Source organism: Capronia epimyces, assembly GCF_000585565.1.
Source record: "Capronia epimyces CBS 606.96 chromosome Unknown aczIQ-supercont1.1, whole genome shotgun sequence".
Classification (NCBI taxonomy): domain Eukaryota; kingdom Fungi; phylum Ascomycota; class Eurotiomycetes; order Chaetothyriales; family Herpotrichiellaceae; genus Capronia; species Capronia epimyces.
This window is the reverse complement of record NW_006912904.1, coordinates 3293972-3314978: the sequence shown is the minus strand read 5'-3', so window position 1 is coordinate 3314978 and position 21007 is coordinate 3293972. Positions and strand designations below refer to the sequence as shown.

The 21007-nt window shown below is 53.1% G+C and overlaps 5 protein-coding genes across 5 annotated transcripts; all 5 read left to right on the top strand.

Moving 5' to 3' along the window:
* Window positions 1-5985, top strand: A1O3_01214 (uncharacterized protein; the record flags this gene model as incomplete). The annotated part of the gene is made up of 1 exon (XM_007731362.1): window positions 1-5985. The coding sequence occupies one exon, from the start codon at window positions 1-3 to the stop codon at window positions 5983-5985; it is 5985 nt and encodes a 1994-aa protein (XP_007729552.1).
* Window positions 5986-7454: 1469 nt separating this feature from the next.
* On the top strand, window positions 7455-8426 carry A1O3_01213 (uncharacterized protein; the record flags this gene model as incomplete). The annotated part of the gene is made up of 1 exon (XM_007731361.1): window positions 7455-8426. One exon carries the CDS (start codon window positions 7455-7457, stop codon window positions 8424-8426), a length of 972 nt encoding a protein of 323 aa, XP_007729551.1.
* Window positions 8427-11433: 3007 nt separating this feature from the next.
* Window positions 11434-13472, top strand: A1O3_01212 (uncharacterized protein; the record flags this gene model as incomplete). The annotated part of the gene is made up of 3 exons (XM_007731360.1): window positions 11434-11465; window positions 11522-11732; window positions 11796-13472. 3 exons carry the CDS (start codon window positions 11434-11436, stop codon window positions 13470-13472), a joined length of 1920 nt encoding a protein of 639 aa, XP_007729550.1.
* A 945-nt stretch (window positions 13473-14417) lies between these two features.
* Window positions 14418-17096, top strand: A1O3_01211 (uncharacterized protein; the record flags this gene model as incomplete). Its single annotated transcript, XM_007731359.1, has 2 exons — window positions 14418-14658; window positions 14866-17096. The coding sequence occupies 2 exons, from the start codon at window positions 14418-14420 to the stop codon at window positions 17094-17096; spliced, it is 2472 nt and encodes an 823-aa protein (XP_007729549.1).
* A 988-nt stretch (window positions 17097-18084) lies between these two features.
* Window positions 18085-20997, top strand: A1O3_01210 (uncharacterized protein; the record flags this gene model as incomplete). The annotated part of the gene is made up of 6 exons (XM_007731358.1): window positions 18085-18124; window positions 18180-18238; window positions 18317-20296; window positions 20352-20595; window positions 20645-20753; window positions 20805-20997. 6 exons carry the CDS (start codon window positions 18085-18087, stop codon window positions 20995-20997), a joined length of 2625 nt encoding a protein of 874 aa, XP_007729548.1.
* Window positions 20998-21007: the final 10 nt, after the last annotated feature.

Sequence of the window (21007 nt, the reverse complement as noted above, 5' to 3'; positions counted from 1 at the left end):
ATGTCGTACTTCCTTCCATCCTATTTCCAGAAGCGACTGCTCCGATATGCCCTTACTCGCCTCGACTTTCTGGAGTCTGACGAACTCGATCTTGATAACCTTGGCCTCACCTGGGGTCAGAGGACCGTTGTCGAGTTGAAGAACGTCGGCATCAAAGTGAACCGGCTCATAGATGTCCTCCAGTTACCGCCTTCCTTTACCCTTGCGCATGCCTCGATCAGGCTCCTACGCCTCACCCTCCCCGCAGATCTACATATTTCCAGCATCGAAGTCGAAGTAGAAGGCGTGGAGATACTGGTTGGAGTGCGAGCAGACGGCCAAGCAGATACATGGCGTTCAAAAGGCGGATCCGCGCTCAGGAAGACAGACCGAGCAAACCTACCCCGGTTATCTTCGCCTGCGGTACACGATCCAGGCGGTCGGGCTTCGCATGATCGCTCTAGAGGACACCTGGAACTGTCGCAAGTCATCCCGACCTCTGAAGACTTGGCCACTTCGTTTCTGAAAGATGAGTCTCCCGATGAACGAGAAGAGCTCCAAGCGGCACTAGAGTCTCAATCTCAATACATGCATGAGTCGGTGTCGTCCGCCCCAGGCGATGATGTTGGCCTAGGCATGCCTGGAGGGTTGTCTCTGCCTACCTTTGTTGCCAATTTCTTGAAAGGAGTGGCAGACCGCTTATCCGTCAAGGCGCAGGACATCAATGTTGTTCTCGAGCTGGATCTTTCGCTGTCTGAAGGCATACCGACAGAGCACACAAAGTTCATGCTGTCGATAGCAAGACTATCGGTAGAGCCGTTGGCACAGACAGGTAATGCCGATGCGATCCCCGATCTCAGGCGGTCAGTCACCGTCGATGAGCTACATCTGTTTGTCTTGTCAGAATCCGAGACATTCTCGGAGTTTTCTGGGTTTAGTTCCCCGAGACAGGTTAAGTTACGGCCCAGACTCTCACACCCAAGGGGTCATGGCGATAACAGCGATCATATCACATCCAGCAGTGCCAGCCTGAGCCAGCAGTCAGATCGTTCCAAACTGTCATCTCCGTCGAGCAACTCTGCATCCGGGCTTGGACTCGACGATGCTGCTCTTTCCGACCTGGGATTGCTAGAACAGAGACCGGCAAGACTGCCAATCCTGCAACATTTGTCCGGTGAAATACAATCGATTGACAACCGAGCACATGCACAGGAACTGTTGGAGTCGTTGCACCAAGATGCTACGCAACCTGTACAGTCCGAAGATACGCGGTCTGAGAATCTAGCAGAATCGAGAATGTTCACACACGATGAGGCTGAGAGCATGTATATGAGCGCAGTGAGCGGACAGATTGAAATGCCTGGTGGTTGGGGTTGGTCGGAAACTGCTATGGAGACCGAAAGCGACCGTGAACACACACAGCCTCCGGTGGATCCTGAAAGGCATTTGAAGCAACCAACTCATACAGCCGTTGATATCGATGAGAGTGTGGAGGCAGGAGTTCCAGAACAGCGCCGGCCAATCGTTGACCCGGAGGTACACAGTGGTGAGACTGTACTTGAGAGCAGTGTTGCGTCCTATTTCCGCACGCGCATTTTACGGTGTGACACCGCGTGCTTGAAGATTCCTGAATCACATCATCATGCAAACTTGACTGAGACCCGAGGGCCAGGACTGTCACAGCGTCCATCTCACACCCTTGGCCCCCATCAGAGTCGCTCAGGCATTGAGAAAGGCACAAGCAGCACATTTCTTAGCGATTCTCGCCTTCGCGGCCTGCGCTCTCCACTCCAAGCCCAACCCGCTGAAAGCCCAAAGAATGGCTTCAACGTCACCATCGGAGAAATTTCAGTCGACCTGGATATTGTGGTTTGCAAAGTTTTGGTGAAAGCCACCCAAGCGATCTCAGAAGCTCTTCCCACCACGGCTTCCGGTCCTAACTCACCGCTTTCCACTCCCAAAGCCACACCCCCTGAAATCACCATTCAGCGAGTCGATTTTGACTTCTGCGCATCAGTACCGAAGAAGCCACCAACTAAAGTGGCTGTTCAAACAGTCGAGGCGATGATTGCTCCTGATCCTGCTCTTCTGAAGCTATCTCTTGCTACAGTAGCACTCGTGCCTCTGTCTGGACCGGAAGGCGGCCAGCGCTTGTCGATCTCCAAGATCGTAATGACTCACGGTACAACGGAAGTCCTATCGTTTGTGGATTCGGTAAGCGTCCGAGATTCGATTGCGACGAGCTCCATGTTGAGGCCGCACGACTTTCTAGCAACTATATCGAGAAACCGATATGACGTGCAGCTCAAACCTGTTCGTGTTGTGCTAGACCTCTTGGTAATTGATGATGTCCTCAGCCGAAGCGGCGGGCTGAGTTCCTTGCTGGACTTGGGGAACTCCATAATATCAACCAACACGGTGAGAGGGGCAGTTGCTACTACAACCTCTGAACTGAGACGAACACGAACGGTACGATTCAACGACCCTCAGAGGAGACCGCGGGCAGACAGCGATCCGATGTCACCTCTACCTAAGGTAGACATCCGTATCTCGGGAGCTGTGATCGATTTGACCGGCTCCGAATCCACAGTCCAAATAAAAACCTCGGCCATTAAAACAGTCTATCGCGAAAACAATGTGAAGTTGGTCATTGATGGTGCAGCTATTGAGGGACCACTTCTAACAGATTCGACCTCTCGTGGAGACATCTACGCCAAAGTCCGCAACATTGAGGCGCACTACTCTAATTCACCAAACGACGACGATCTAGACCGACTTCTGTCTCTGATCACTCCTTCCAGCGACAAGTATGACCCTGACGACGATATCATGGTGGATACTTTACTCAGACAACGTCGGAAGGGCGGAGTGTTGCGCCTGACTATCGGCGACCTCCAAGCTGGAGCCGCTGGTCTGGGTTGGATTCCACATCTTACAAAGGTTGCAGATGAGATCTCGAAGCTCTCCTCAGTCGCCAAATATCTCCCTGAAGACGATCGCCCGGGCGTCCTTAGCTTTGCCCTTGTCAAAAAGTTCGATTTTCGCTTTGACATCGACGAAGATTTTGGACCTCTTCGGCTGAAAGCTGACCTCATCGAGGCCGCTCACATCAATTTGCCCTCTCTTGCCGCAGCTCAGATCACCAGCTGGGCCATTTCACGAAGTGACGGTGATATTTTGATCGGCGAAGTCATCTCTCAGAGCAAAACGGTTATGGCACCCCCAATGTTCATGTGCCGCTTCATCGCGGATGAAATGGAGCCCACAGTTCGAATGAAACTTTCCAACACGTGCGTCGAATATAAAGTCCCGACCCTGATGGCCTTGGCTTCTTTGGTTGACCGTCTTAATGCCAAAGACAATGCCGGTAAACAAGATCCGGCATCGCACCCTTCAAGTCCGGCATCCTCGGGCAATGGAGATGCCATCAACCTTGCGAGGAAGATCAGATTCTCCCTGGCATTCCGAGATTCGGCTATAGCACTTAACCCGGACCGTAGTCCGGCAAAGGGCCTTTTTGTCTTGACTGATGCTGTTGTACGCCATGAAAATTCGAAGCGCGGATCGACGAATAACCTAGACATCAAACGCGCTTCATTACTCATCATCGACGATGCCTCAACAGTTGGACAAGACTCCGCCAATGTCGATCACAAGCTGTACTTCGAGGAGAATGATCAGATTCAGCAATTAACTAAAGCTGGATTCGTGCCAGTGGGGACAATGTCGTCTGCTTCCGCTATTGTCAACATTGTCGAAGACAAACTTGCTGGACAGACTCAGTTTGACATTGAGTTCCGCAATAATCTCCTCTTCATCGAAACCTGCGCTGATTCGACTCAGACCATGGTTCAAATTCTAAGTGGAATAGCACCTCCTACGCCACCTTCAACGGTCGCCAAGTTTCGTACAGAGGTCCTTCCCATCCAGGACATGCTAGCCTCCTTCACAGGCAACGCTTTTGTGTCCGAGCCAGGGCCGGAACTCGGGCTTACAGCAGCAAGCGGTACAGCTGTTGAGGCGTTTTCCGGTTACGAGGATGAGTACGGCGATGACGAGGACGACAACCAATACATGACAAACATGTATGCGGATGCTGATGATGATGCTGACGATGAGATGACCGCAAGCCATGTGGAGTCCGATTTAGGTCGCTCGGCGATTACCGAATCGCTTCATATAGCACCGGTCGATGCTACAGGTCCAGATCTCGAGGAGATGAACGAAACAACCATGGTACACAGCATATTGGATTTCAGGACGGATCACTTTGCCCCAAAGACATCGGTTGGTGGAACTGCGCATCGGTGGAATTCGTCTCAAAACACATATAGCCTTGCCAGTGATGCGATTTTCGAACGCTCCCCGGTTAAAGTCCGAGTCAGGGATGTCCATGTCATCTGGAATCTCTTCGATGGGTACGATTGGCAATCGACCAGAGACACGATATCTCAGGCAGTGAAAGATATTGAGACCAAGGCCATGGCAAGACGACCACGCAGCAGCAGCCGAAATACTGGAGCCGAGGATGACGATGAGTCTGTGATTGGAGACTTCTTGTTCAATTCAATATACATTGGGATTCCGGCAAACAAAGATCCCCGAGAATTGGCAAGCGCTATCAATCACGAAATTGATGACATGGTCAGCGAGACTGGCAGTTATGCTACCGGGACCACGGTGACAGCTACCACCTCTCGTCGTCACTCTGGGCAAATCCCGCGTCAGAAGCGACTCAAGCTCGGCCGAAGCAAGCACCACAAGATGGCCTTTGAGCTCGAGGGAGTCTCCGTGGACTTTGTGGCATTCCCGCCCAGCAGCGGCGAGGTTGAGAGCTCAGTCGACATTCGGGTCAAGAAACTGGAGATATTCGACCATGTGCCGACGTCCACCTGGAAGAAATTTGCCACTTACATGCAAGACGCTGGCGAGCGGGAAGTGGGAACCAACATGGTACATATCGAGATTGTCAACGTCAGGCCGGTAGCCGATCTATCCGCCTCGGAGATGGTACTCAAAGTCAGTGTATTGCCGTTACGGCTACATGTCGACCAAGACGCACTGGATTTTATGAGCCGATTCTTCGAGTTCAAAGATGATCGCAGCCCGAGCTCCACCGGGCCATCCAACCCACCATTTTTACAGCGGGTGGAAGTGAATGCCATTCCGGTGAAGCTTGATTTCAAACCGAAAAGGGTGGACTATGGTGGGCTTCGTTCCGGTCGCACCACCGAGTTCATGAACTTTTTTGTGCTTGACCGCGCCGACATGGTTTTGCGCAGAGTCATCCTTTATGGGGTGTCTGGCTTCGACCGACTCGGGATCATGCTGAACAATGTCTGGACACCCGACGTGAGGCGCAACCAGCTGCCTGGAGTCCTTGCTGGATTGGCCCCTATCCGGCCTCTGGTTGATGTGAGCAGCGGAGTGCGAGACCTCATCACTGTGCCGATTCGCGAATACCGCAAAGACGGTCGAATTGTTCGGAGCATTCAAAAAGGGGCCCTGGCCTTTGCGAAAACGACTGCCACCGAGTTGGTCAACTTTGGAGCCAAGTTGGCAATTGGTACACAACAAGTGCTTCAGAACACAGAAGGTCTGTTGGGCACGCAGGAGCATAAAGACGATCCTGAGGACGACGACGAGGGAACTAAACAGATTTCCCTCTACGCCGATCAGCCCATCGGCATCACACAAGGGTTGAGAATCGCGTACGGGGCGCTCGAACGCGATTTGCTGATAGCCAAGGATGCGATCGTGGCAATCCCAGGAGAAGTGATGGCAAGTGGTAATGCGAAGGGGGCAGCAAAGGCCATCTTGAAACAAAGCCCGACCATCATCCTGCGCCCGGCGATTGGGGCCACGAAGGCGGTTGGGCAGACACTCATGGGTGCCGGTAATACACTGGACAAAAAGAACCTCCGGAGGATAGATGAGGTAGGTTTTGGAATCTTGCATTCCATTCTCTTTTGGTGTGTGATCTACTTGGTGCTGGCGGTATACTGACTGGCGTGTTGGGCAGAAATATAAGCGTCATTGATCCGGGAGACCTTCACGAAGAATGGTTCAACTCTTCGGGCTTTGGAGCTATGAGGAGACTCTGTCAACACAGGCAGCTACACGGAGCAAAGGCGGCCAAGCACTGAAGGATGTGACGTCGCATGCAGCATGGCGCAAGATTGGAGTTTCAAATGCATAGCCTGGGAGGAAGAGTTGTTGATGTGTTTTGTATTGCCCTGAACCCACATCCGACACCAACGAATCACGAATAAAACCAGCTGGACGAACGACACGAGATGAGACGAGAATTCATGAAACCGCATTGAGGGCTGAATATGCATACGGCATCCACATTGCATGGCGTTGGAGGGAGAGTCGAGGAGGACTTGGTTGGGATTGGACATATACTGCCAGTCACTCATCACTCATTACTGATTTGCGAGGAGTTGCATTTTTCAATTGAGACTGTGGTCAGGATAGAGGATGGGGATTCCCCCATGCCTGAACGGTTGCCATTGTTCTGACGTGTGGCGGATCTGGAGGGCTAAGGGGTTTGACCGGGTGAGCAGTGTTACGTGTAGCTGGGGGCACCCTGAATCTGCCTTGTGCCTTGTGATGGGTAGCGATTGTAAGTAGAGAGCGCATCATACGTACTATACGATCCATCTTCGTAGCCGTGAAAGCTTTGGCAGATGAAAGGGGCAGAGAGGCTGTGGGAAGGCGAGTTGAGGCTGTGCAGCGGTGGATTGGGTCACGGGGGAAGCGAGCCAAGGAGGCTCAGGCTGTGGCACCACCAATAAGACGAGCCTTAGGAGCCTCGGCCTCAGCGGTTGACCAATCATGAGTGGGTGTGGCGGGCTGTGTAATAGTGTTCATGATTTGCCGGTTCGTAGAGAATGAGGGTCGGAGTTAGGGCCGGGGTCGGGCGAGCTCCTGAGGCACAAGGCTGTTCGCTAGATCCTGTCTGGCTTGTGTTCCATCATTGCCACTTGTGTAGAAGCGAACCTTCCTGAGCGTGCCCTAGCATGTACGGCGCCATCCAGGCAGACTTGCGGCGCATCAAGAGAGGGCAGTGAGAGAGGGCAGTACTCTGTACGAGGGCGGCCATGGACCTGACGAGATGTGGTGGTGTGGGTGTTGTGATACTCACCATACAGGTCACAGTGGGAACATATAAAGCCATTCGGTGACCGTGGAGTTTGATTGACTCTAACTTCCACATACACAGACAAAGACAAACATTTTCTTGTTTGACTCACTCCTTCACCACTGCCAACCAGGCACAAACTACTGTACCGAACCAACCAACGTATCCAACCAGCCGGCAGCTTCCTTCACTGCCCAACTTGAACTCTGATTGTGAAGAGTCATATTTGGCACACCATTCAAAAATGGAAGACCCCGTCCTTATTTCTCCTGCCTCCTTCCATTCTCTCTCTTCAACCTCTTCGGCCTCGCAAACCCGCCATTCTACCATGGAGATTCTTCGCAAATTCGGTACCAAGCGGTCTAAAGCATCTGCCTCAACACCAGCAGGAGTAAGTGCAAGAGCAGCATCCCCAACATCAAAAACCGCAAGACCGTCTCCCTCTTTCCGATCGCCCATCGGCCGACCCATGTCCAGCAACCCCTTCGCCGCCACCACTACGCCGACTCGGAGACCACCGCCACCCGCAAACGACACGAGGGGAGCGCCCCCTCCATACTCGGCAGCCCCGAACAGCCCAGCAGATCTCGCCTCACCGATGCAAGTTGCCGACGACTCCCCTTACGCTTTCCTACGCGAGTTCGACACGGTCTTTCTGATCGACGACAGCGGAAGCATGGCAGGGCGGAGCTGGAGAGAGACCGCGGCCGCGATCAGCGCGATTGCTCCGATCTGCACCACGCACGACGCGGACGGGATCGACATTTACTTTCTGAACCACCGCAACCCTACGAACTCGCGCTTGGGCGGGTACACCAACGTCACCACCACTGCGGCCGTGCAGAATCTGTTCCAGAGCGTGCGGCCGCTGGGAGGCACTCCAATGGGAACGCGGCTCAACCATCTTCTCAAGCCGTATCTAGCTGAAGTGGCGGAGTCGCTTGAACGACAGGCCCACGGTCACGACGCTACGGTCAAGCCGCTCAACATCATCGTCATCACCGACGGCGTGCCCAGCGACGATGTCGAGTCGGTGATTGTGAGTGCGGCTAAAAAGTTGGATTCGTACGGGGCAGAGCCGTGGCAAGTCGGGATCCAGTTCTTCCAAGTCGGGCGGGAGCCAGAAGCGGCTGAGAACTTGACAGAATTGGACGATGCGCTTTCTGGGCAATACGGCATTCGCGATATGGTTGACACGGTGCCCTGGACGGGGAATGAGGGCCAGGAACTTACGGCACAGGGATTGCTCAAGGTATGCTTGGGGTCCGTGGTGCGCAGACATGATCGACGGGCTGTATAACACAATGCTATGAGTATTGAAGGGTCACGGAAGGCGGCAACAACAAGAATGGCTAAATACGATTGAGCAAGGAAGGCTCCCTAGGAAGGAGTAAGGGCAGGGGAACACCACTTAACTGAACTGTACTGTTTAGTACTGACGCTGGCTCTACAAGAAAGAGAGTCTGGAGATGGAATGATATGATTTCCCTAGTTGATAGATCTCATTTGATAGTAGTATTACCATCAATACCAGGAACAGCCACACTGGATGTCTAATAGATCACATGATGATAGACCAGCCTTGTCTTGGAAATGTACGGATACAGCCCAGGCACGGTTTCTCTGACGACTGACTCACGGTGTCTAAAATTGTTCACCTGAAGAATGGCACGCGGCATGTGCGTCGTGGGGATGGCTTCGGTAGGGTCGGAGACAACCGAACTCAGAGCAGTAGTGGTGGTGATCGGGGGTGAGGGAGGACGTGCGTGCAGTGTCACGGAAGTGTCAATCGGGAATTGTGTAGATGTCAGGACTGCTCTATACTCCGTCAGTAATTAGCTGAAAGGAGTGACCACCGACACTCCAAACACGTGGGGCGGGTCGAGTTGGGTTCAATCGCCATCATGTTGAGCATACTGCCATAATACGGAGTATGTACGGAGTACTCTGTACTGTCTCCGTTCTTTTCAGAGTCTCCCTGGAGTACGGATACCAATACGAAGCCCACAGGCTTCTCATCACCGTGAAGAGGGCGTAGGCCTTAGGCCTGGGGTAAAAGGGACCGTCGACCGCAACGGAGTCCGTACCCGGCAGGTGAGTGCTGCGCCATCCGGAGTCCTTTCCAAGCGCAGGGCGACTCTGTTCAGCCACAGGCACGGGCACGCACTGTGTGTCGTTGTGTCGTTAACGCCGAGAGAGATGTGAGGCAAGCCGTTGTCGAACCATTGAGGTATGGAGGATCGGGTTGGTCATGTTACAAAGTATGTGACATATGTAGGTCTTCATTGGCCGCGCCTCGGTTTCAGGTGTCCCGGGGAAAGTGTCTCTTCAGAGGTACAGGTACTCGGTAGGTGTTCAGTGAGGTATGATCGAAAGGTCTCGTCTCCATTTTCCTTAGGTGCTTGTGTGTTGCTTCGCTCTCTGTGCTCCTTTTTCAGGCGTGGGTGTGTTTTGTGCCAGCTCTTTCACTGGTTGTGGTTCCGGAATCCACCCCTAGCAAGGCAGATTCAACCTAAGCAAATTGGCCGCGGCACGCAATCGCAGCCAAAATTGCTTCGCGGTCGATGAGGTCGCGGAGGGCGGGGGGCGGCTAATCTGTTAGGGTCAGGAAGGTAAGGTACCTAGGAACCTACTAGGTAGTAGGTACCTTATTAGTACTCCGGTTGACTGCGTACGGAGTGCACACATCGTGCAAGTTGCACTAGGTATGTATGCTCGATGTCCGGTGTTAGGATGGTGTTAGACCCGAGCAGGGAAGGACGCATCATTGCCGAGCCAATAAATTGTGCTGGGTCCAAAATTGGATCTTGATTGAAGAGGCAGTCAATTTCGTTTGATATCACCACCATCACCACCACCACCAATGCTATCCCATTCCTGTCCTTCCCAGCTGCCACCTCGATGGTACAGTACGTACTCTGTACTCCACGCTGTGGGCTGCACAGAGGATCCGTACAGTAGATACCCGACCGCAGGGTCTCCGGCTCAGCTCACCACTGGCTTTGCCTTGTACCTTGTTTTTCCCTGTTTTACTCCGCCTGAGATCCCGCGCCACCTCTCTTCTTCCCTTTTCAGCCAGCGGCCAACCCGACTTCAGCTGACTTGACACGCTGGCGTCCGGCCCCAGCCTCTTAGCCCTCGCCTGTCCTCGTCCTCCTAGCTCCGATTCCGATCGACTTCGAGTCTTCACCGTGCAGCAAGGGAGCGATGGCCGGGTCCACACGTTCGCTTAATGAGCTTGTAGGATGGATGGGTGACAATCAAGACCAGACCCTGATTTCCCTCTTGCCTTTTACAGAGAGGAGAATGGATTAATATTACGGAGTATGGACACTGGACAGGGACCACAGTCACCAGTGGGCGTACGGAGTAGTCGATGCGCCGAATTGCCATCGAGCCGGTTTACACATCTTACAAGCCTGATACTACTACTGTGCTGCTCTGTCGGGTCGTGATCTCCATCATTCGTTCTTCTGCCTTTGTGCCTCTAACCTGCAATCTCGCTCGCTGCTGGTGTCGCCTCGTCCTTTAATACGTGCCATCGTCCATTCACGTCCACTCGTTCTGTGTCCCGTCGAGGCTTCCTCTACCACCTACTAAACCGCAGCAAGCGCCTGGCCCCATAGAGCCCGTTCCCTGTCCTCTCAGCCCTGCAATCACCATCATCAAGCGCCTGACATCACTTCCTTCCCTTCCATTGGGTCTCTCTACGAGTCAGCATTGCTCTGAGGACTCGGCCACTTTCTCAAACACGCGCAACCACCCGAAACTCGAACTCTCAGACCTGACGGTACCCATCCGCTCCGGTTTCAGCAGCGCAAAGCTCGGCCTTGGGCATGGTTCCAGATCTCACCTGGACTCACAAACATGTCGCCATCGCTTATGATGCAGCATTCGATGATTTGAGGCCTGCTTCGGTTCCCGGTGCAGGGCAGAAATAGCATCCGTTCTGAGCAACAACCGCGTGGCGTTGGCGGATCTCTGGTGTCATATGTTGACGGAGTACAAGGTCCCTGCCTATATCTCCCTCGGACGCACCTGTTCGATCGACCGGACCCGATCGCCAGACACTCTGTTGTCCAACCTGCCAGCCTGGGGTCTTCTTGTGTTGTGGTTGTCCTTTATCGATTTCCTCTTTACCTTTGTCGATCGCTTTTATTCGGCGTTTGTGTTGGCCCTCTACTTTTCTGCTCACCAACGGTGGCTGCTGCACAGGGTATCCTTTGTGAAGGCAACCGGCTGGAAGATATCCAAAAGTTCGGTCTTGGTTCGGGCGTCTCCAATTCACCTAATCCGGGAATGCCACCATGGCACCAACAACGCTCATCACCTTCCTTGTGTATGTGCATGATCTTGACATTGTCCTCACGAAACCAAGCTGAATGATTACAACAGTCGTACCCCTCCTTCGACCCGGTCGGTAACCTTGTACGGTTCCTGGGACAACTTCTCCGCTCCGTATCCCATGCAACGCGATCCGCGCACGGGCCCGGAGCATTGGTCAGGCTGTCATAGCTTTTCCAACATCATCTGCGACGGTGACCTGCAACCATCGGGCGTTCCCAGGGAAGGAGGGCTCAGGATGGGTGGCACTTATTGGTACTATGTATGCATGCCTTAGTCCCCTCTTGCGCGCACCTTTCCTGATCGTCTCCTTTTCTCTCTGCAGTACCAGCTGAACGACGATCTCGAATTCCACAACTCCGCTGAGCCGTCCACAACCTCTTGTCCTATGCTGCCGGGCCAGCTCGTCAATGTTCTGAACGTCCCTTTCGCTCTAAGCAGCAGTCGATCTCGAAACAACAGCGCCAGTTCGACCAGCTCCGAGTTCCGCACCATGGATCCGACGGACAAGTTCTTGAACCCTCGTCCGGTGCCACCGAAGCCATTGTTGCCACGCTTGAATACCTCGCCCACTTTACCTCAGCAATCTTGGTCTTTGTCCAGCTCCCCAGCCCGGGCTGGTCCGACCAGAGGAAGATCTGCCTCGTCCCGAGGCCCGTCTGATCCGGGCAGTGCTAACACACCACGAGTCATGCGAGTGACCAAGAAACCATCCTTTCAAAGGCCAAATCGGTCCACGTCGCGGGGAAGTAACAGGTCAATGGGCATCATTAGCGCCTTTCGAGCTCTGGCATCTCCCCGGATGGCTAGTCCAGAAGGGACCGTGGACCGTGGCCGCACAAGAGCGGCCGAGCACGATCCGGCAGGCTATGTCAGCTATGGCACGTCTGAACGCAGTGCCACGCCCAAGAGCTCTGTCACAGAGCAGACGCCGCCAGTCCTTCATATTGTCGGCGGTTCCCCGTCCAAACCGACCAGGCAACTCGCTTTGAGACGGGAGTCTGACGAAGAAGTGGACCATGCAGCGGTCGTGCTATCCTCATTTGGGCAACATCGCAGGCAGCGGTCCATGTCACGGGAGCCATCCTCCTTGCGAAACTCGCTTTCTTTGGAGGAGACGCCGGTACATGAATCACTCGACGAACCAGGAACACCAAATCAGCGTCTGGAGACGCTGACAGAAGTGGCATCTACTACAACCACACCTGTTTGGCCCCCTACGGCCCTCAAGATTGGAGTTCCGAGGTCGGTCGATGACAAGCAACCTGTGCCACTAGACCTGGAGAAACGACTGCCGACTCTACCTAACACGCCTTCCTCAGCGTATCCACCTAGTACCATGGACGATTCTCCCTCAAACCGTCTCGGTGTTGATATTGAAGGCCTTCAGAGTCGTTTCTCCAGCACCACCATTGAAACTGGATCTTGCACGGACAGCCATATCAACAATGAGCAGAGTCGTTTCTCCGACTGGACATGCAGCACGACGATGCTCTCGCCTCGGTCAGAGTATGCTCCAAGCAACACTACTGAATTCGACCCTACCAGTCCTCTGGCAGTGGACTTGGACTTCGCTGGTTTCAAGACCATCAATGTGCTACGGAAAGCTGAGTGTCAAGACGAGCTTGGCCATAGCAACGATTCCGCAACACTACAGGAGGGATTACCATCGGCACTCAGCTTTTCGACCATTAGCTCGGTGACTTCTTCCACCGCTCCCAGCTCCCATGTCGACTTAGACAGTGCCAAGGACGCGGAGCTGTGTTGGAGCAGATTTCAGCATTACAGCTTGCCGACTGAAGATGCTGGGTCCGGCACAACACGGAAACCCACTTCGACCGACGATCATATTGCACCTTTGGCGGTAGACGAGCAGCATCGCACAGAAGCCTTTCAATCTCGGGTGACGGATCTGGATGGCCCTAGCTTGCCTCACTCCACCAGCATGCAACAACTTCTTGATGAGTTGAGTTATCTTGGCGGCATGATCCAGCAAAAGTGAGCCGTGCGGTGGTTGACCTCCACCACGAATCTGATGCTTTTTGGAGTTCCTACCTCTTGCGTGTCCCTTGACACTGCTCTTGTTCGTTTCTTTTTATCAGGCCAGCTCAAGTTCTGATCGAACGGGCCACAGTGTCTGTGGCTGCATATTCCCAGTCATGGCGCTAGCAGCTACAGCAAGGGTGGGATATTGAATATTTTGGAAGTGACAGGTTTACATGAAATGACGGTAATCAAGATATGGGCTAAGACGACACGAATTTCTTTTTGAAAGTTTTGAGATGAAGGTCACAGGTACCAGCAGAGCTGCGAATGATAGACGGAAAGATAATAACTGCGCTGAAGGAACAGACAGAGCAAGGAAAGGCTGGATTGAAGTTGCAGAGGGCCATGCAATGAAGAGGAAGAGGAAGAGGCAGAAGAAGAGGAAGAAGAGAGAGTATGTACATGTACATGCAGGAGGCTGAGGCTGAGGCTGCGGGAACAAAAGCTTGGCAGGGATGGAGACGTCCAACTCGAGATACTGTAATTAACTCAACTACCTACTTCACCTAGACGGACAGACCGACCACTGAGCTACTGCTGATAATCTATTAAACTGTACCTATACAACACAGTGTGTTCAGGAGCAATGGTCCTTGTCCAGCTCTGCAATTGAATGACCTGAGGCGTCTTCTCGCTCTTCGTCGACGCGCGTGGACCAGAACATTCGCGGATTTCTACCGACCACTCTGCCACTATCAGTCGCGACCAGACACGACTTTCCTCTTGTGTAAGATGCCCGACGGCAATGCCGGCCCTTGAATTGGCTCGGACTTGGCTTGCTTGACTTCTTTTCATACCTCCAATTGGTCTTCACGTGGTTGGACAAGGAACAATGCATCAAATTGCATCCCGTTCACTCGCCGAGCCATGTCGCGTCGATCTGGTGTCCTACTGTCCGACGATGGATCTTATCGCGACAGTGACAACGACGGGCCACGGCGACCGCCACAACAGCAGGGATGTTGTCGATGTCTGGAGGCTGAATGGCCAGAGAGTCTTTGGGGCAACCTTTGAGAAGGGCGAAGATCATGACGGAGACGATGCTGGACCTGCTGAGCAAGTCGGAAAAAGAACTCGGATGAGGAATGGGGATGACAGGAAGCAGGGAGGATTTGTCAGGGCTGTCAGCTGGAGAAGAGATGGTAAGTTTGGTCGTTTCTGTGTCCTCAGCCTTCTGTGAGCATGTCTTGGTCGTGTGGGATCTACTGTTTCCACTGCATCTACTACGAGTCGTTGCTGTCACTTCGTTCATGCCGGCACGCTGCTGGCTAGGCGGTGATCTGTTCTGGCCCGACCTCTACCTGTCATTTCACTATCCGGTCTCCAATTGCTAACATGAACCGAGCCAGGTCAAATTCTCGCAGTTGCCTGCGCTGACGGCAGCGTCTCCTTGATCAACGCCTTCACCGGCAAGATCGCGCATCGGCTTGATGCGGCTCGGAATTTAGAAGGACCGACAACCGCCACGATGAGTTTCAGTTCGTCCCAGTCTTCGCAATCCCGAGCGGCGCCTGCCAGCAGCTCAGGTTCTAAATCTATACCTCCGCCTGTGCGACCGGCGACCATCTCTTCGATCTCGTGGACGAAGCATTTCGCCTTTCCAAATGCTCTCACAATCCGCTCGCGTCTCAACCAGTCCGGATCCAAAGTCTCGCTCGATCAGCTTCTCGGTCTAAAGGCCGACATGGAAAACATCCTTCAAATCGCGGCTGATTTACCCCAGGCACTAAGCGCAATCGATATTGAGGACTCCTTGCCAAAACTCGCCACTCTCCCGCCCCTTGGTGCCGCTGTCGATGACGACGTCTTCAGCTCCCGTGCCAGCATCGATGCTATTTTCCATTCGGACGGTTCATCCGGATCGGCAGGGTCAGGAGTTGGGGACGTCGATGCACTCTTGGTTGGAATGCAGACTGAAGAGGGTGGTTGCGCGGTCAACTTGAAGATCTTTGACTCCTTTGAGGTCGGGACCATCGAGGTGGAAGGACGTCTGCGTTCCAGAGTTGGAACCCGTCATGTGGTCGGCTTTGGCGGTCATCCCTTTCTGTCCACGGTGTTTGTGGTCGTCGAACACTCCAACCCTCATGAGACTCCCGATAGCTCCCTCCACCTGATTAGCCTGGACCTGAGCTTCATCACCCAGACAGGTCGGAATCTGCCTTTGGTGGCAAGAAAGGCAACCCGGTTAGCAAATCTTCTACGATACATTGCACAAATCCAGACGCAGTTGCGTTTGGAGGTGAAAGCTGCTTTTGATTTGCCGGCGAGGTTCCTGCACAACATCGATGAGTCGCTGGCTGAAGGTGATCCCAATGCCGATTTCGTCTATGCCGCGCATCATCTTGCCGTCACTGGTGAATGTCTTCCTCGCCTCAAAGAGTGGCTTGTCGACGAGGTTGGTGAGCGAGGCCTCAAGAGGTGGGAAAAGTCGGTGGGTGACTGTCTTGACCTTGTCCGCAGAATGACTAGCCAAAACCTCATGCCCGCGCTGGAGACATGTCAGGCGATCTTATCGAGACTCGACGGGCTTGCGAAGTACGGGCCTACAAGCTCGAAATTGGGATTGGACGAAAAGGTCGTCGGAAGGGTTAGAGAGACGGTGGACGCATTGACCATACTCGCCGAGGATCTACTGCTCGACGTCGGGACTGAAATCAAGGAGTTCACGGCGTTCATGAAGTGGATGAAATTCGAGTGTGAGGTCGAAGCCTTGGAAGAGGGCAGTGAACGGGCAGAAGAGCTACGAGAATCGTGGACAGGTGAAAGCGAAATCATGATGGTGCTAGAATACGTGAGCGGTGCGATGAAGGAGACCCGTTTGAAGAAATATGTTGCCCTTGATGGCACCGAGCAAGATGGTGGACGCGATGTCGAGACAATCGACGAGGATACGGACGCGGGATTCTACACCAATTACATCAAACGACGGTCTGGTGGCAAACCATTACCAAGTCTTGGAGCAATGGTCGAACGACTGCAGAAGCAAAGCGATATCGTGTTTGGACAGGTCGCAGAGACCTTCAGAAAGAGCATACTCGGCAGTTACCTGTTCGAATTCTCTCGGGGCTGTGTCGCAGAGAGGATGGATATCAGAGTCATACCCGAGCAGAATGATGTCTCCCTTTACCGCCTCGTCGCTATGTTCAAGAACGACAAGGCTTTCCGCGTTGTCTCGATCCGGATGCGGCTCGACGGTGGGAAGAACCCGAAAGTCGAAGACAGAAGGGATGTCAGTTCGACCATACCTGAAGTTGAGGAAATCCTTGATGCGAAGATTGTCGACGACAGAGCATTTCTCGTTCTGGCTGCTACCACTGCAGATGTGAGGATCTATCAGATGGCGATCGACACAGCCGAGGAAAGAGATGACTGGGAAGTTCGACAGATCTTTGAAGAAGGCCGAATGCACGCCGGATTGAAGCCGGCGCGGCTCGAGATCAATGGGAGAGAAGGTAGGAGGGCAGTCACGGTGGTGGACGAGGCTGGGATGGGATTTCTGGTGCTGGATTTAGATGGCGAAAGCGATGTCGGACAGCGTGACGACGAAGAGGGGGCAGGCGATGAGATGTCGACCGGCTGAATGAAGAGATACAACCAGGGGGGCTTCCATCATCCAGCTCTGTTCGAAGGTGGTCGTCAGCGCAGACCTCGTTAGTGGCGCCCGATGCAGGCACAGCGAAAAGCAGAGTTACGGATCAATCACACGACTATGACCCTCGGCCTTCGGGTTAGGAGACAGTTCATCCAATGTTCCATGGTAAGGCAAGATTACACAAGATGTAAAATGAGGCTGGAGGTGCTGGCCAGGCAGAAGGACTGTAACCTTGGCCAGGGGTATGATTGGCTGTACGGAATAGCTGGAATGAATCGACACTTATGGGGGGCTTTTCTCGAGTAGTGAGGCTCCTCGAATAGAAAGGGACGGTGTTCGATTGAAGATGACCGCTACTTCATAGGTAGGCTCTACGAAGCACTCAGGATTTGGAAAGTGGCGGCCGGGGAGGGGAGCCTTCAGTAGGTAGCGAGTATGCGAGGACATCCGGAGTATGTACTCTGTCCACTATGTATAGTACATTCATATTGTAGCGGCTACTACTGACCAACACAGTAAAAGGTAAAAGCAGCTGGGTAGTGGACGATTAGGCTGAGGCCCGCAAGCGCCCTCATACACTTTTATTGCTGGAGGAAGACCTAGGAGGCTCCTAAACGCCTCCTAAGCCCTCTAGTGACCCAGATTGTATTCATTCACCGACCCGTCATCCCACTATCCTAAACTGCGCTGCAAAACAATCCACCGGCGAGCGCAGCCGTAACCAACACCCACCACAAACACTTGGTCCTCTCTCCTCAACCACCGCCTCTCACCTTCCATTCCTTCCTCGCCCTCATCACTACGGAGTACCTTCTACTGTGTCACGCCGCGTTCGTCTGTCGCCGGTCGTTCTTTCCTTGACTCCAGGCCCCTGCTATTCTCCAAATTTTTCCCTCCATTTCAAAGTGCGGCCTTTCATCGATCTCGTTTTGGACTCCCTTTCTCCCTTCCCAGGCCGCTGCTCAGTCCAGCAACCATGGATGTCACAGCTGTCCTAGAGAGCACCTTCGCAGCAGGTAAGACACCTTCGCCTCTCTGCCGGCGGTTCAATTGTTTATTAACCTTGACTAGATGCAACCATCCGTGGCAATGCCGAAGAGCAACTAAGACAAGCCAGCGAGGGAAATTTTGTACGTCTCGAGAAAAAATCTTGAAAACACCCTTGTTTCTGCTTGAACGTCTGCTGACCACCCATGACTGTCGCATAGTCCGAATACCTGTCCATCCTATCCCACGAACTTGCCAACGAACAAGCCAGCGGTCCTGTCCGACAAGCCGCTGGTCTGGCCTTGAAAAATGCCTTCTCCTATCGTGACATCACTCGATTAAGAGAGGTCCAGGCGAGGTGGTTACAAGGCGTCGATCCTCAAATCAAGAGACAGGTCAAGGAACTGGCCGTCAAGACATTGAGCGCCATACCCGCGGCCGCCCTGTCAGCAGCCCAGCTCATCGCGGCCGTTGCGGCCATCGAACTCCCCCGCAATGAATGGCCTGATCTGCTGCCCACGCTGGTCCACAATGTCGGAGCCGGCGAAGACAAACTCAAACAATCCAGTCTGACCACGATCGGCTTCATTTGTGAATCGGACGACCTCGAGCTCCGCGAGTCCCTAGTTGGCTATTCCAACGCCATTCTCACTGCCGTGGTTCAAGGTGCGAGGAAAGAGGAGGCCAACCAGAATGTCCGACTTTCAGCCCTGTCCGCCCTCAGCGATGCAACCGAGTTCATCCGCAGCAATTTCGAGAATGAAGGCGAGAGAAACTACATCATGCAGGTGGTGTGTGAGGCTACACAATCTCAGGACACTCGAGTCCAAGCCGCAGCGTTCGGCTGCCTGAACCGAATCATGGGCATTTATTATGACAAGATGAGATTTTACATGGAAAAGGCCCTGTTTGGCTTGACCATTGCAGGCATGAAGAACGACGAGGAAGACGTTGCCAAGTTGGCCATCGAATTCTGGTGTACCGTCTGTGAAGAGGAGATTAGCATTGAAGACGACAACCAGCAAGCTCAACAAGAAGGCTCGACGGAACTGCGGCCTTACTTCCATTTCGCCCGCGTCGCGGCCCGGGAGGTCGTGCCAGTGCTGCTTCAGCTGATGACCAAGGTATCTGAGGACGATGCGGACGAGGAGTACAACGTCGCACGCGCCGCCTATCAATGCCTCCAGCTGTATGCTCAGACTATTGGTGGTGAGATAGTCCCCACAGTTCTGGAATTCGTCGAAGAGAACCTTCGAAACGAAGACTGGACTAGGCGAGACGCTGCGGTGTCTTCATTCGGTGCGATCATGGACGGTCCCGATATCAAAACCCTGGATCCTCTCGTCAAGCAGGCGCTTCCGGTTTTGATCGGAATGATGCAAGACCCGGTGGTGCAAGTCCAAGATTCAGCAGCATACGCCCTCAGCAGAATCTGCGATTATTGCTCCGAGTGCATTGATCCATCGACACATCTTCAGCCACTCATGTCTGCTCTCTTCAATGGGCTCATGGCCAATCCTAAGATTGCCGCGTCTTGCTGCTTGGCTCTATTAAATCTGACCGAGCGATTTGTGGGTGATGACGGGGCTTCGGCAAATCCACTTACACCGCATTTCCAAGACAGCGTCACGTCTTTGCTCGCAGTCACGGATAAAGAGGGAGCCAACAATCAGCTCCGAACAGCTGCTTATGAAGTACTGAGCGGTTTCGTCACCAATGCTGCTCATGACAGCTTGCAAATCGTTGCCGAACTATCAAATGTCATCATCCAACGGCTCGAGGCCACGATCCCCATGCAAAAGCAGATTGTCAGCATCGATGACAAGATCACTCTTGAAGAACTGCAAGTTAGCTTGAGCAGTGTCCTGCTCGCGATTGTCCAGAGACTTGAGCAGAACATTGCTCCTCAATCTGATCGTATCATGCAGATCAACTTGGAAATCCTCAATGTCACCGGCACCACCGCCGTCCCCGAAGTCATCTTCCAAATCGTCAGTGGCCTGGCAAATGCGTTGGTTGGAGATTTCCTCAAATATATGGACTCATTCGTTCCATATCTATACAACGCCCTTGGTAATCAGGATGCCCCTGACATGTGCTCCTTGGCTATTGGCCTTGTCAGCGACATCGTCCGGGCATTGGAAGACAAGGCTCAACCGTACTGCGATACGTTTATGAACTATCTTCTCAACAACCTAAGGGTATGTGACAGCTTGTACCATTTGATCTCTATGGAACGCTGACCCATCATCACAGTCTGACAAGCTCACCAACTCGCTCAAACCACCTATCTTGGAAACATTCGGCGACATTGCAACCAGCATCGGTGTACATTTCGAGACCTATGTGACAGTTGTTGCGCAAGTCCTCCAGCAGGCAAATAATGTTTCGGTGGCGAATGACGTCTCGTTCGACATGTTGGATTATATCGTGTCTCTTCGCTCTGGAATTGCAGATGCTTGGTCGGGGTTGATTCTGGCCTTCAAGGGCACACCGAAAGGTACAAACTCTAATCGCTGGCTCATGACGATGTACTGACAAGACAATAGCTCCGCTTCTTGAAAACTATGTGCAGCCAATCTTTGAGTTTTTGCAGACTGTCGCTCAAGACCTCAACCACAATGAAGGTCTGCTTAGAGCTTGCATGGGCATCATCGCGTAAGTCTTCTTCCTTCTCTCGGATTGACAAGCATTTCTGACATTCTCTAGTGACCTGAGTGAGACCTTCCCCGATGGAGCTTTGGCGAATTATTACCGGCAAGAATGGGTCACCAAACTCATCAAGGAAACTCGAAGCAACCGTGACTTCTCCCCTCGAACCATCGGTGCAGCACGTTGGGCAAGAGAACAAGTCAAACGCCAGATTCAACAACATCAAGGTACTATCATGAATGCTTCATGAACTTGATGTT